At 43.4% G+C, this 16061-nt stretch overlaps 1 protein-coding gene across 7 annotated transcripts in view; it reads right to left on the bottom strand.

Moving 5' to 3' along the window:
- Positions 1-488: 488 nt before the first annotated feature.
- Pdk1 (pyruvate dehydrogenase kinase, isoenzyme 1) overlaps positions 489-16061 on the bottom strand; it is a 30644-nt gene continuing 15071 nt past the window's right edge. For 3 of the 7 annotated variants that reach the window (XR_003952294.1, XR_001782095.2, XM_011239444.2), the window contains 4 exons: positions 15353-15451; positions 8548-8658; positions 6587-6700; positions 500-4363 (listed from right to left, as the gene is read on the bottom strand). Coding sequence is in view for 5 of the 7 variants with exons in the window: in XM_011239444.2 (XP_011237746.1) it covers positions 4223-4363; positions 6587-6700; positions 8548-8658; positions 15353-15451 (465 nt within the window). In the remaining 2 variants the exon portion in view is untranslated. Of the gene's footprint in view, positions 4364-6586; positions 6701-8547; positions 8659-15352; positions 15452-16061 lie in introns of all 7 variants that reach the window. The other 4 variants (NM_172665.5, NM_001360002.1, XM_011239445.3 and 1 more) reach the window with 2 other exon arrangements.

The raw sequence follows: 16061 nt of genomic DNA, 5'->3' as shown, positions 1-16061 counted from the left end.
AACCCTTTCTGATAAACAAGCAGCAATATTTTGGTCACAGCTATAAATCTCATCCACTGTTCTCTATGACAACTGGAGGGACTTTCAGAATCTCAGAAAATAACTACTGAGTTTCTCTTACTAGGAAAATTTTGCTCAAAAATCTGTAACTTAACGAAGTAAAAAGACAGTTGTCACTATTCACCGATATGTGACAGGATCTATAATATCCCAAGTGGAACCCAAGCTCCCTGTACAGCCAAGGATGACCTTGAACTTTAGGTCTTCCTGCTTCCAGCTTCCCTGTAACCCAGAGATCTCAGGCTCCCGCCCCTGGATTAGCAACACATACTTGGTTTCCACGGTGCTAGGGTATAAAGCCTTCTTTATCCCTAGCTGAGTCAAAGCTTTTGGAAGCCAACAAAATAGGCAGTCTTGTATCTTCCTACTAAAGCCTACGATTAAAATGTGCTACAGAAAAAAAAAATGTGCTACAGAAATATGAAGACTACAGGCAAAGAAAAGTGGACAGCACACTGTTTAATTCTTTGCAAACACAAAAGGTAGAACAAGTGATACAGTCATTTAAGAATGCCAGGATTGTGTAAAATAGCAATGCGTTGTTTTCCTTCACAAAGCATTAATTCTATTTTTTTTATAGTGTCTTGGGTTTGACTGAGAGAAGAATTAATAGTATTGAGAACACAAGTTAATCGGATATGAGAAGTTCCTTCAGTTAAAACAACCAAACCTAACCCTGGCCACCTCTCCTTTCAAGCTTTGTACTTCCTTGTAAACCTGATGACATAAGAGAAGGTTGCTGGCTGGGGTCCCTCTCTAATTAGCCACTCACTGAGTTTCATAGAACCACACAACTCTTTCCTCCTCTGTAGTTGTTTTAGACCTCATTGATTTAAAAAAAAAAAAAATACAGCACACAGGGTCCGTACATGTAGCCTTGGCTAACCTGAAACTCCCTATGTTGACCAGGCTGGCTCAAGCTCAGAGATCTACTTACAGGTGTGTGCCGCCATGCCGCTGTAACGGTGAAAGGCAGGCGTGGTGGACCCACGCTATCAACGAGCAATAGGACATACTCTGTCTTGACTAAAGGAGATTCCACCAGTGTTGAGTAGAAGGCAGTGCCAGTTACACTAAGCCTTTCCCTACTGTTATTTCTACTGTGGAAAATGACTTACTTATACAGCTCTTCAAAATTATCCACCAGTTCTCCAGCACATGTCAATCATTGGCAGTGTATTAGAAAAGGGAAATCTAGGATAACTCTAAGCACACGAACTCTACCTGCTTTGCCCACTAGGCTATCTACAGTGCAAGCCTGCCTCAAGCACTGCTAGGAGATGGTTGAGAGTGCAAGACACCTGGCTACAGTTATTAGTGTGGTGTATGTAGGGGATGCGCATGTGCACAGTGCACGTGTGGAGAACCACAGATAACTCACAGGATGGTTGGTTCTTTCTCTAATTCCACCATTCGTGCTGAGGAAAGATCTCCAACCCTATCCCTAACCCAGGCTTGATGGCCATGCTTTTACCCACTGAGCCAGTGCTGGCAACTAGTTACAATTCGTTGAACCTGTACAGATATTGAGTCTTGATGATGAAACAGACTGCTGTCTAAAGGACACGAGTATATTTCTAAGATCCTTAAGTGGCTCAAATTTTTTTTTAAAGCTGATCCATCTTTTCAGTTTTCAGTCACCCCGAAAATGCACCACGCTGCGGTAGAATTCTGCTTCTATGTCTTCATGTAGAAATCTCAGTGTAAGACACTGACCATTATTAAATGTAAAGGCATCAAAACCAGCCAGCATTTGGAATTACAGTGTGGAATAGTCTTTTATTTTTCGAGACAGGGTTTCTCTGTATAGCCCTGGCTGCCCTGGAACTCATTCTGTAGACCAGGCTAGCCTCAGAAATCCGCCTGCCTCTGCCTCCCATGTGTTGGGATTAAAGGCGTGCGCCACCACTGCCTGGTGAAATATTCTTACAATCCTTTCCTACACTACACTGGCACACTCACTAACTGCCCAGGTTATAAAAATCACTTGCTGTCCATTCCCCAACCATCAACTCTATTTTCATACCTAAACCACATAAAACTATCGCTGGCAGACAAAATGGCTCACCTTAAGAATCTAAAAACCTTCCAGGTGTCTTTAAAAGTAACTCTGGAAAGCGTCCCCTAGAGCTTTGTCACATTGTCTCCATCCATTACCATTACAACAGAGCAAAAAGGTGCTACACCTTAAAAAGAATCTAAAGTAAACTAATTTTAAATTCTTCTTGTCTGAAAACATTTCTTAGCTCTTAAGCAGAGAGGGGGATAATTTTTTTTAATTCCTTGGAGAGGGCAAAGTATTTCACAAGTAAAAATAGTACGTTTATTGACAGTTGTACAAAAGATTCCAAAATATTTCATCATTGCAGTAAAGTGTAATTGAAAGCTAGTAAGTGCAATACACTGAATAAATGCCACTCAGGAGCATGATCTATTATTTCTTACAAAGTCCTCAATTAGAAACAGCAGGTATACGGTGTATATTTTCCAACATTTGGTAGTATTAGCTAAAAACCCTGGGCCAATAGGACCTGAGTTTCAGGCCCCTCACCTCTCAGCTAAGGATCTGGGCTGACCACCCTGGCGCATGCTCAGGCTGCATGTTCCTATCACTGGCACCAAAGTTCTATTTTGTGCCATGTCACATGATTTGGCTTTTGTATTACAGATGTATGTATGTGTAGGACACAGAGTGAAGACTGGATAAAACATGTCAAGAGTGACATGTTTTAACTCACTACATTTTCCAAACCAAACCCCCAAATCCCTCTAGGCAAGTGGCAAAGCATGTTTTCCAAGTACTTCCCCATCACCTAACAGAGGAGGTTATAAATATCCCAGACAGTGGACAGTGATCAGCAGAGACAGCTCAGGCTGGGGCACCAATTCTGTGTGACTCTGGGTCACTGAGAGAGAACCCAGGTGTCATTACCTGCTCCATAGGTTTGTATTCTAACACAAATAACATCAATACTTCAAAGCGTTTGTTGCAGACTTTAAATCAACACATAGCTGCAAATGAATTCTGTAGTTAATATAAGCTGACTTTTCTTTGATTTAAAAAAAAAATCTGGATATTTTAGAAAAATACATGTTCTTAGTCACCACTGGAAACCAAGGTGGCTGAGCCTTTGGTCACCTGACCTCTCGCTGTCACCCTGGTCTTCCCGCTAATGCTTTAGCTTGCACCAGGCTTGAGATTCAGATTATGTCCCCTAATGTGTAGCAACCCGACAAGCTTCCCAATCTAGTCTGTCACTCTGACAACAGCAGTAGTCACGATTCACTCCCAAATATAGTTCCAGCCAGGCCAGCCATGAGCCTCACCTGGTCCCTGGCCTTCAGCCTCTGGATCCCTGGGTGGGACCCAGAGAATCTCACGCTCATCCTCAGATCACCTCAGCAGTCGGTCAGCTCGGCCTGGGCCACTTGGTGCTTCCCAAACAGTTTACTCTCTGCTGCCATTTGGCTTGTTTTGGGACTAACGTTTCTCTTGTAAGCCAGATGTGGTGGCACACCCTTCTCATTCCAGCGCTCAGGACACCGAGGGCTTTGTAAGCTCAAGGCCAGCTGGGGCTACACAGTGAGACTTTGTTTTTAAAGAAAATCCCTTGTGCTGACAGTAAACTCGATAACCACGCTCTGGACTTAGCTCCATGGGGAACCAGTCATTACAATCCACTGCAAAAAAATGATGCCATGATCAATTCATTTCAGCACTCTGACAACCTGTGTGGGTTCTAACGGATCACTGTGTTGTTCTTCGTGGGAGATAAGAAGACCATCTGACTAGGTGTCACCACTCACAGATGATAGAACTCCAAAAGCAGAGAGGCCGCTAGCCAGCTACTCCACGTTCTTCAGATGCTTCTAGCAGAAGTAAGTGAAAACTTGAAAGAAATACTCAGCTTCCTACAGAAACCAGGAACTTCACACCCCATACCATACCAAGGGTAGTTGACCAAAATTATGTGTGTTCAAAACCACGCCCAATTAACCCAACACATCAGAATACAGTTGGCATAACCGATCCTTTAGGAGCTTCAGCAAACACTAATTGTGAAGATCACACGTGAAATATTTGGAACAGTGTGGTTCCAAATACATGTCTTCCAAATTTAGCAGAAACCACATGTGGATGTGCCAGGCGTCCCATGTGCGTTTAAGAGCTTCGGAATGTGGTCATGTCTTTCGGCTCTCGGCTGGGCACACACCAGTCGTCAGCCTCGTGGTTGGCTTTGTAATGCTTCCAGGCGGCTTTATTGTACACAGGGAGTCTCTCGACGGATTCTGTCGACAGAGCCTGGGGTTGAAAAGAAGTCAGACACTTCTGAGAGTTCGTTATCTGAGATAATATACAGTGGCAAACAGCGACCACAAAGTAAACAGGGTTCTGCTGGCATCTCATCAACTAGTTACTAACCACACACCATCTTCAGGGTGGATACATTAGGAAATGCTATTTACTACAACTGGAGCACTGGTAACACACTAGTTGGGTTTGATGCTTCAGGTATCCGCTAGCCAGCCTGGAAAAGTCTACCCAAGCAGAACAGACATCTCTTGAAAAGTGCAAGCCCAGCCAGGAGTCTGCTACTACTACCTTAATATTCATACACAGATTTATTGAGAAGAAAGCCAATCTTTTTCACTATATAGTAATGTATTATTAAAAGCGTTACTATGCAGGAACGGAGATGGCTCGGTGGTTAAGAGCACTTGTTGTTGCACAGGAACTGGGTTCGGTTCCTGGCACACACATGCTGGCTCACCACTACCTATGACTCCGAGCCAGAAAACCTTATGCCCTATTCTGACTTCCACACACACCAGGCAGACATGTAGTACAGAGACTCACATGTAAGCATAACACTTGTACACATAAAATAATCTTCTATAAAAATTAAAAACTGAACACACCAGTATTGGCATCAGTAAACACAGAGCTCGGTCTAAGCATCTCCAGAGGCTTTTCGATGAACAGTGCTTGGTCCTTGTGTTTGGGGCCCAAACACAAGTTTGTTTTCACTGCCCAGCACCCAGGCTGAAGACTGAACACGGGGTCTTTCTTGTAAAGCAAGCACTATATCGCTAAGCAATGCTGTTTTCTCCTCCTGCATTAAGGGCAGTTTCGGTCCCTAACCATGGATTTCTGTTCCCCACACAACCATCCATTCCCTGCTCTACAGCTTCCTGTAAATAATGGGACCCAGCGATAAACTATGCTTTCTGTTACTGTCTTCACAGTAGGAATTGTCAGAACTTTGACAATAGGCCCCTGGTATTCCCCAAGATGATGTTGACAGGATGGAACTAGAAATTCACTCCTGGTGATGCTGAATAAGGTCTGTAATGGGACAGGGCGTGATGACTCCATCATATCGCTTGAGTTCTGGTTTTTCCCAAATAGAAAAACTTACTACCTCCACGCTCTGAGCAGTCTAAATACAGACCAAGATGCTACATTTACTGTTAAAATTATCATGCTCATATAGTCATACTTAAGTTCCTCACAATGACATGTGAGGGGAAATAACATGGCTATAAAGAATTTATTCTTTTCAGGCCAACTTTTTTCACAGCATTTTCAAGCATAGCCTATAAAATAGGCGCCATCTAGTGGCCAGAGCAAGAAACTGGAGGCAGCAAAGGCGTAACCAATTCTTTAATCATTACACTGATTTGTTTGAGTATGCGTGGCTCAGTGGGTAAAGGTGCTTGCCATCAAGCCTAATGATCTGAATCTAATCTCCAAACCCACACGAGGAAAGGGGAGAACTAATTCTGGCAAGTTGTTCTGACCTCATGTACATGTGTGCCCATGACAAACTAACATTTTATTTTAAAAGAGCAGCTTGAGCCCAGCGTGGTGGTGCACGCCTTTAATCCCAGCACTCGGGAGGCAGAGGCAGGCGGATTTCTGAGTTCAAGGCCAGCCTGGTCTACAGGGTGAGTTCCAGGACAGCCAGGGCTACACAGAGAAACCCTGTCTCGAAAAACAAAAATAAATAAATAAACAAAAACAAAACACAAAACAAAACAGCTCGGTGACTGGTCATGTTTCACATGAAAACTAGACTTACTTCTTTTTTACAGTGCTGGAGTGAACCCAGGGTCTTTCTTGTACATTCAGGATTCTCTACTTCTTTCCCACTGCCCTCAACCATCAAAGTCGTTGCATTCCCATATCTCTATATTTATTAATAGCATGGGGTTTACTAAAATCCCATTCCAGTTTTTCATTCTTATCTTTTCTTATCATTAAAAGAAGTTGGGTTAACAGGCTGAAGAGATGGCTTAGTGGCCCAAAGTATTGACTGCTCCTATAGAGAACCCAAGGCCTGGTTCCCAGCACCTACCTACACAGTATCTCACAACTGTCTGTAACTCCAGTTCCAGGGATCTCATACCCACTTCTGGCCTCTGAGGGCTCTTGGATACATACGGTACACATAAACTCACACACATACATATGCAAATTAGAAAACTTTTCAGTACAATTAAATCAAGGATCCTTGGTTATTACCTTAATGTAGATAACCGCATCTGTCCCGTAGCCCTCTAAGGAATACAGCTTTAGGTCTCCCTGGAAGTACTGTGCATAGAGGCGTGATATGGGCAATCCGTAACCAAACCCAGCCTGTTCGACAAGAAAACAGTTCTGTTCAGAGTCCCACACGCTGGAACACTTTTCTAGCTAAGATAATGCCACGGAGAACTGCAAAGCCAACAACCTGTGCAGCGGACGGAGCCCGTAAAATGCAGTCATGCGGAAGGGTTAAGCTGGAGTTTAGCTCAGCCCATCAGCTCAACAATTGTGGACCTAAAGCCTTTTATTCGGTCTATAAAATGATCTGTGGTAGTCTGAAGAAGGCATATTGCTTTTCTTTGCTGTCCTGCTCCAGGGTTCTCCCAATATAGCTTTCAGCAATTTCCTATAAAGCACACAGTTTCATTTAGGAGCAAGACTAGAAAATGTCTTGTTGCAGCTTTACGAACAATAGATAGGAATCTCAGGACTTCACGCCATGGATTTCCAGCCTTTGTTCTGAACCTGGAAATAATCTGTGATAATTCACTTTCTTATTCTCCCTGACAGATCACTTCCCTGCTCCAGAATCTTCAAAGCATTCCAGTACGACACCCCCACCACCACCACCACCCGAGAGATTAAAAAGCCAAGCTTCTAGAAAGAGCTTCCAAGACAAGATCAGGTCTCTGCCGCCTGCTCTCCTGTCTGGTGGAGCCAATCTCCTTCCCTGACTTCCTTCAACATAGGACTTCCGTGTCTTCATCCTGTTTCCAGTGTCTGGTCCTTCTTTACCTGAGTAAATTCTGCAGACACTTGAGGAAAGGTAAAAAGTGGCTCCCATCAGTAAGCCATGCTTTTGTGGTATTGCTCACAGCATGGCATTAGTGTTCATGCCAACAGAAGAGTCACTCACTAAGATCATGCATGGGCTCTGGCTTTTCCCCCCACTGATTATTTTTTATATTGTTATTCGTGTGTGTATGAGTGCAGGTATGTGCTTATCATGTTCTATGCGTGGAGGGGAGGACCACTTCCAGGAGTTGGCTCTGTCCTGCCACCATGGAATCTGGAGATCAAACGATGCTGTCGGTGTTTTCCCACAGAGTCATCACACTTGTACTAATTATTTTATATTCCCGTGTTTCTAGGTGGCTCTTCAAATCAACTACCCAATCTCCAACTTTCTCCATGCCCTAGGGCTGAGCTGCAACCAAACACACTCAGACACTTACAGACTAAATAAATACAAACATACAATTTAAAAAAATATATTAAAAAAAAATAGGCATTGTGGCATTGCCTTTAATCCCAGGGCACTGGAGGCAACAGCAGGTGAACTGAAGAACAATAAAGAGAAAGCAGACTTTCAGTTGTGTCTATCAACGAGGTCTTTCGAAATACAAATGCTTGAGGGAAAACTCATGTCAAGTCAGCGATGACCAATGACTAGTACGATCCATATGCAGTCTTCATATTGAAATAGATTGGTATATATGGCTTGCCACAGGAAAGACCACTGTGATGGCGACACCAAGAGTACCAGAAAAACCTCAAACTATGATCTGTCTTGTGCCTGTTTCAATTAAAAATAAGCCCCAGGGCTCTTTAATTCAGGCAGAAGTATTTGTCTCTAAAGTTTTGAAGTGCTCTCTTACGATCTTGCCTCTTGCCCTCTTGTTCCCACTCTCCCCAGTCCCTTTCCCCCTCTCTCCAAGTGGCCATGGCCAGCCTCTGCTTCTCTGCTCTCTCCTTCTCTCTGCCTTTCTCTGCCTCTACTACCCTCTCAACTCCCCTCCCCATGCCCTGAATAAACTCTATTCTATAATGAAAAAAAAAAAAAAGTTTGGAAGCATTTTCCTTCCTTGTGAGCTCCTGTGAAATCGGCTTAACTGGTTTTGGGGAAGTCACATTCTGATGGTGGTTGGCGGACACCACAGCCTTTCTCTGGCACATACCAGGGGCACAGCACGGGACGTTTCAACACGAGGCCGGGGTGCGGTTGAGTACATGTAGTTGAAGAGTCTGTCGATCTTCCTCAGTGGAACACCGCCTCCCCGGTCACTCATCTAAAGGAAAAAGGACCAAACTGTAACCGGGCCCACACCTTGCAGAATCCTGACTTAACTACTTTGGGGTGAAGGCTGCTTTTGGGAATCCAAGCTGCAAACTTTAACACTGCCCTGAATGGTGTGGCTAACACAGAGTTAATCCTTCCTGGTGGACAATATGATAATCAGGATAAAATAAATAAAAAAAGCAAGGACACTCTACACAACAGTACCACCTCCTACGTCTATCCTAAAAAAACTAAAGCAGGCAAAGTACACATGAGAATATCCATCATGGTTTTAAGAAAAACCAGAGAGTAGCCCACACAGGGACCACATAAAGTGCATTCTAAAACAGAATACTATGTAGCCATTTAAAATGTGATGTAGAGCATTCTTGGGTATTAGCAAAAGAGAGGTCTACAAAAAAATAGACAATAAAGAACAAGTTAGAAACACTCACAATTCTAACTTTGTAAATATATTATAAAACAGAAGTGTGAAATGGGCTGAGATGGCTTTGCAGTTAAAAACACTGGCTGCTCTTCCAGAGGTCTGCGTTTGGTTCCTAGCTCCTACTTGGTGGCTCAAGACTATCAGTAACTTCAGTTCTAAGGGATCCAACACCTACTTCTGGCCTCCACGGGCACTGCACCCATGTGTAACCCATAGACACATACAGATAACTACAATAGATCTCTCTTTTTAAGGAATTCGGTGTGGTGCTACACACCTACAATCTCAGCATACAGGAGGCCGAGGCAGGAGAACTGCGATAATTAGAGACTAGCTTGTGCTATAATGTCTCAATAAAACAAAACTAAGGGCCATGAGATGGCCCAATGGTAAAGGTACTTGCCACCGAGTCTAAGACCTGATCAATCCCAGGGTGCACATGGAGGCATGAGCATCACCCTGCTCCACCTCTGACCTCCACACCTGTGCTGGACACACGCAGACACAACAAATAAACGAAACTTTGCAACACAGAAGAATTCCAGACAACCTTCTAGTGAGTTAAAGGACACACATTTTTCCTATTCTGTCATTTTTCAAGTCACAAGTAACCACACGGTAGGTTGAATTAGTAATGAACTTACCCATTATATTTACTGTTTTCCTTTATAATTAGCATAGACAACTTTTCTAACCTCTATTCTAATTTACTATAGATACTTCTTCTGTCACAAGACCTAAGTCGATGTCATTAATAAATATGATTTTAGCATACACATACAATAACATGTACAAAAAAGTTATAACGTAAATGGCTTATAGTTGAGTTTTCACATATTAAGATGATAATGTATACACACTAGAAACATACTAAGAATTATACAGCTATTTTCGTTTCCTCTGGTATATGAGGAACTAGACCAAGTCCTTCCCACACTCTAGAAGCTACACTAAGACCCTATTGTGATTTTCGAAGTTAAAAAGGTTGCCTTGAGATATCATTTGAAGCTCTGCCTCTCATACAGCTAGAACTAAGTAATTACAGTATCCAAGTATGTAAGGACTTTATAAAGAACCTGTGTTTAGAATTATGCTTAAAACTGCTCTTAGCTGTGAATTCAAAGGCCTGTGAAATGATTTATTTTAGTGAAATAACTAAACAGCTCTGGGGTGAGTAGTTCCAGGGACTAATTCAATGTTTGGCTGCGATTCCCCAGTAAGAAGTGTGGGTGCAGTGGTGGTGCACGCCTTTAATCCTTTAAATCCCAGCACTTGGGAGGCAGAGACAGGTGGGTTTCTGAGTTTGAGGCCAGCCTTGTAGCCTGGTCTATACAGTGAGTTCCAGGACAGCCAGGGCTACACAGAGAAACCCTGTCTCTTAAAAAAAAAAAAAAAAAAAAAAAAAGTGCAGGAACCCTAAGTGAGTGGTATATCACAATAGGGTATATCACAATAGACTTTGGGATAAAGGAGGGAGGGGTGCTAAAGAGATGGCTCAGAGGTTAAGAGCACCTGTTGCTCTTGCAGAGGACCCAAGTTCAGTTCTCAGCACCCACATGGTAGCTTCACAACCATTCACACTCAAATTTCAGAGGATCTGATACCCTCTTCTTACATCCACGGACACCAGGCATGCATGTAGTATACAGATATACGTGCAGGCACAACATTCACGCACATAAAATGAATCTAAAAGTAGAGAACTACTACTGACAATCCCAGAGCTTCTGAGGCAAGATGGAGGCAGAGGCAGGACTGCAGGCCAGCTAGCTTGGCTCACCCAGTAGCAAAAACAAAGAGACTTTGCCTCAAACAAGGTATAAGGTAAAGACTGACATCCAAAGTTGTCCTCAGACCTCCAAATGAGCATATCTACACACACACACACACACACACACACACACACACACACACACCACATTTCCTAATTTTCTTTACTTAACCTTCTGGCAACAGACTAGCTTTCTAGCCATACAACTATGTGGCATGTGTAGAACAAGAGGTGATTCCTGGCAGTCTGAAGAAAACATGGGGCTGTAAGAGGTGGCATGTCACTAGAGGTTGGCAGGCAATCTAGGTCAGGTGTCATGGCTAGATCTGATGAATAGCCTTTGCTTTGCAGTCAACATGATAATGGATGTAGTGGATTATATAAAATACTCAGGGCACTTTCTAAGACTGTTTTAAGAGATTACCAAAAGAGGGGTGATAGGAGGTGTGTATTAATACTCTTATGCAACTACACTGAGAGAGTGTGAAAATGAAACAAGAGACTGAGGCAAACGTGAACCTGAGCCTGTGCCAAGGAAAGGTCCTGGAAGAGTTAAGTGCTGTCACGAGGAACGCAGGGAAGCAGAGTGCCAGCTCACCTTCAGTGCACAAATCACCGCTCAAAGCATCCAGCCAAGCGCTGCCGCCACCATCCACAGCCCCTGTCTGACCCCAGTCTTCCTGATCTCCCAACACTGAGTCCCTGAGCCAACGCATGGGAATCCAGGCCCAAAGGAAAGGAACCTTTCCTGCCTGCTCTGTTGCTGTTAAATGAAGCTGGAGAGATGGCGTCACAGTTCAGAGTACTTGCTGCTCTTGCAGGAGACTAGGTTTGGTTCCCAGCACCCACATGGTGGGTCACAACTATCCGCCATTCCAGTTCCAAGGGATCCAGCACCCTTTTCTGAACTCTGTGGGTATCAGGCACACACATGGTAGATAAATATACATGCAAACAAAATACCAATGAGCATAAAATAAAATATACAACCTGGAAATGACTTTAGTTTGCATACTTCATACAACCCCTACAGCAAATGTGTCTAATTACTATATATTTATTTGTGCTTCACTCATTTGAATAAACAGTCAATTTAAAAAAGAAAACAGAAATCCAAAGGAAACAGTATAGGGAAAAGAGGAAAATGAGAAATAAACTGTAATTTTAAATAAATAAATAATTATAATTACTACCTTCAAAGTGACAAAAGAGAAAACCAGAACAGACTTTTATAAGGAATAATTTTTTAAAATTTCTTTAAAAACCTAAAAAACAGGGCTGGAAAGATGGCTAAGAGGTTAAGAGCACTGACTGCTCTTCCAGAGGTCCTGAGTTCAATTCCCAGCAACCACATGGTGGCTAACAACCATCTGTAATGGGATCCGATGCCCTCTTCTGGCGTGTCTGAATACAGCTACAGTGTACTCATATACATAAAAATAAATCTTTTTTAAAAAAAATCTTTAAAACACTGGAAATAAAAATTCAGAGCTGAGAGTCTACAGTCAAAGAAGGGGCAAATGAGATGGCTCAGTGGATAAAGGTGGTGGCTGCCAAGCTTGCTGACCTGACTTTGACCCCTCCAACCCATACTGCTAGCAGCAGAAACTCATTCCCAAGGAAACTGGGATGATGGGTTAATCTTATCAACCTAATAGGATCTAGAGTCACCTAGAAGGTAGTCTCTGGGCCTGTCTGGGGGAGCTATCAATATACGTACATGTAGTCTTGCCATGGGGGTGTGGGGGGAGGGATTATCTAGATTAGGCTACTTCTAGTTATCCTGTGGCAATTATCTAGATTAGATTACTTCTGGCAAAGCTGATGAGGGATTATCTTGATTAGGATAATTGAGGTGCAGAGTCCATGCTAAAAATGGCTGGTAACAACCCTTGGTCTTGGACTCGCCTGCCAAAGAGAAGGCTACCTGAACCCCAGGATCACGGCTATTTCCTGACTCTGGACACAAGGCAGCAAGCTGCCTGGATTCCTTCCCCAGCACGATGCGCTGTTCCCTTTCACTATGAGCCAAAACAAATCCCTTCTCCTTCAAGCTGCTTTTCCCAGGGGGAACAGGAGAAGCAAGAAGAGAAGAAAATAAGACAAATGAGTCCAGAGGTCCCAGAGAAAAAGAAAGGTCCACAGTAACTTCACAGTGAATTCCAGAACACAAACCGAAAAAAGATCTAAGCACTTCAGTTAAAAAACAAACCAAACCAAAAGCAGACAGCCAAAACCAATGGTACAGAGGCAGAGGAAAGGAAGAGCAACTGCAGAAACCCTGAACCTCTGGCTGTTCTCAGAAGGACAACCTGAATGTCACCTGCCAAGGGAGCCAAGAGCAGACTCCTCCTCGCTCATTCATCCAACATAGCACCAAGAAAAAGACAAAAAAAACGTTGTTAGAACTCCTGAAAATGAACCAACTGAGAGGTACCTGTTCATGAGAGTACTAAACAGTACTCTGTATGGTTTTGGCTCATTCCCATCTCAGTCTTGCTCCCAGGCCCTGGCAGTGACAGACAGTAGTAGGCACTGACAGTCACTCAGAAGGCTTCCATCTGCTGAGTTTTAATTCCACTTCATCCTACCACTATTAAGTCTGAAGCAATCAGAAGTGATGGGATACTTTTTTTTAAAAAAAGATTTTAAAAATTTTTTATTTTATGTTTACTGGTGTTTTGCCTGCATGTGTATTTGTGTGAGGGTGTCAGATCCCCTGGAACTGGAGTTATATAGACAGTTGTGAGCTGGGAATTGAACCCTGGTCCTCTGGAAGAACAGTGTGACGGTTTGAATATGCTTGGCCCATGAGAACTGCCACTATTAGGAGGTGTGACCCTGTTGGAGGAAGTATGTCACTGTGTAGGCTGGCTCTGAAGTTCTATGCTCTAGCTCCATTTGTGTGGAAGAGGCCCTCCTCCTGGGAGCCTTTGGATGTAGAACTCTTGGCTCACCCAGCATCAAGTAACTCAGCCTGCATGCTGCCATGCTTCCCAACATGATGATAATGGACTAAACCTCTGAACTGTAAGCCAGCACCGATTAAATAATTGTCTTTATAAGAGTTGCCCTGGTCATAGTGTCTTTTCATAGCAATAAAACCCAAACTAAGACAAGCAGCCAGTGCTCTTAGCCTCTGAGCCATCTCTCCAGACCCATGGATTACTTTGAGGGCTGCAAGGACATGGACAAAGTAAAGAAAATAACAGGCTAGCCGAAGAGATAAGCTCAACCCTGGGGACCCGGAAGGCTGTGCTCGAAGGGCTATGCTCCCTCCCAGAAAGGGCTGTGCTCGAAGGGTTATGCTCCCACCCAGAAAAGCCCCCAGAAAGCCCTAAGCTCTCAACCCTACCTGACTGAGAACAGGCTACACCCTACCCTAAGTTACTCTATGTTGTGGAAAACAATGGCTTTTCAGAGAGACTATTTTAAGGATAGCGGGTGAATGGCACCTAGGTAGACGTATAAATGAGATCTGTCTGGCACCACCCACATAGCGAGCACACTGATAATGATTTATTCCTGACAACAGAAAGGGTGCCACCCTGTACAACTATCAGACTGAACTAAACTATAAAGGCATGTGTATTAAAACCTTATTGGGGGAACTAAGAACTTATCACACATTAAAATTCACTGAAACTGACCAGAGACAGGAGCACCAGGTGCCTACAGAACTCGGAGATCATTATTTGCAGCCTACAATTAATTCCATGTATGAAACCAAGACTGAGAAAAGGAGGAGGGCAAGTGCTTGGGGCTGGGCCGGGAAGGGACGTGTCCTCTGCTACCTCTGAGAGAGCTAATGCCTCTGAGACCATCTCGGAGAGCCAGTGAGTATAAAATCTTCATGCCAGAACACCCCTCAGAAGTCAAGTACAGGACAGCAAAGACAAGCAGTGAGCAGCACACATACGTGGCCAAAAAGGACAGCTGAGTTGCATGTTCTATATGTATATTCTACATTCTATACCTGATTCCTTACAAAGAAGCACGTGTAGTCTAAGCAAGGACATGGTATCACAGTGGGTGCATGGGAAGACCGAGCAGTGGGTCTGAAGGTCTGCAGCTTTTACTCTCAGTGTGACCGGGAGCTCCTCACAGACCCTCAGTTCCCACAAGTATACCGTACCTACAGTCCTAAGAGGCCCTGCTGAAAACGGAACAGAGCAGACAGAACAAGGGGCTGAAACCACAGTAAGATTAACATCCTCCATCACACTGAACGCACCCAAATACTTAAGCTTTTCACTGATCAAAGTCTGCCTCCAGTGTTCCTTCAACCCGAATCATCTGGATTAAGGACCAGAATAGAAACAGACTCGAGAGATAATTCTATAATTTGTCAGATAAACAAGGCAAAGTGCTTATTATCTAGTTGACTGAAATCCTTTCCCTTGAGAATAAATTATACATTACAGCCGTTAGACATATTATATCGTTTTTACATGCCTACACACCCATTTCTCTTATCGAGATTACCTTCACAGTCAGATCCTCCTCGCCCAGCGTGACGTGAACCTGAATCGGGGGATAAACGCCTTTGTCCGCGTGGTGCTCCATGGTCGCTCTCATGGCATTCTGAAATATATTAGGATTATATTAAAGTATAGGTTTTTTTAAAGCAACTACTTATAATTTTGAAATATATATGCATTACATGACTTTTAAGTTTCCTTTCTCATTGGTTTGAAATTAAAAGTATTTATACATGAAATGGTTTGACTAGCTTCTAAAAGGTACGAGGCCTGCACTGCCTAAGCACGGGCTAGTGACAGGACCTGTGACACTGGAGTAGAAACGATAAGGCCAGAGGAAGCTGGGACTGGATGGGGAACTGAGAGCGCCCCCTGGCCACTAAGGACTGAGCAGACCTGAGGAGAGGAGGCTACACTTATTTCCCTTAGTTCAATACTAGGTTCCAGACCAAAGCCACTGTCATGGGCATTAGATAAATATGTCACAGCTTCCATAAAGTTTTAAGTATTACAGGGTAGAATCTTTACCTAACTGAAATTTCAAGGAGAAAAAAAAAGTTCAAACACATTAGGTTTGAACAACTGCTTTTTAGCTACTTAAAGATTAATGTAGGTGCAAAGCAAAGCGGTTACTTCCACCCTTAGTTCCCTGTGTTTTATATGTTCTGTATTTTCTTCTCCTTCTGGATTTTGAGCCCAGGTCTTGCTATGCA

This window comes from Mus musculus, chromosome 2 (genome assembly GCF_000001635.26).
Source record: "Mus musculus strain C57BL/6J chromosome 2, GRCm38.p6 C57BL/6J".
NCBI classification, from domain to species: domain Eukaryota; kingdom Metazoa; phylum Chordata; class Mammalia; order Rodentia; family Muridae; genus Mus; species Mus musculus.
The sequence above is the reverse complement of the archived record's forward strand: the minus strand, read 5'-3'. Positions and strand labels throughout refer to the sequence as shown.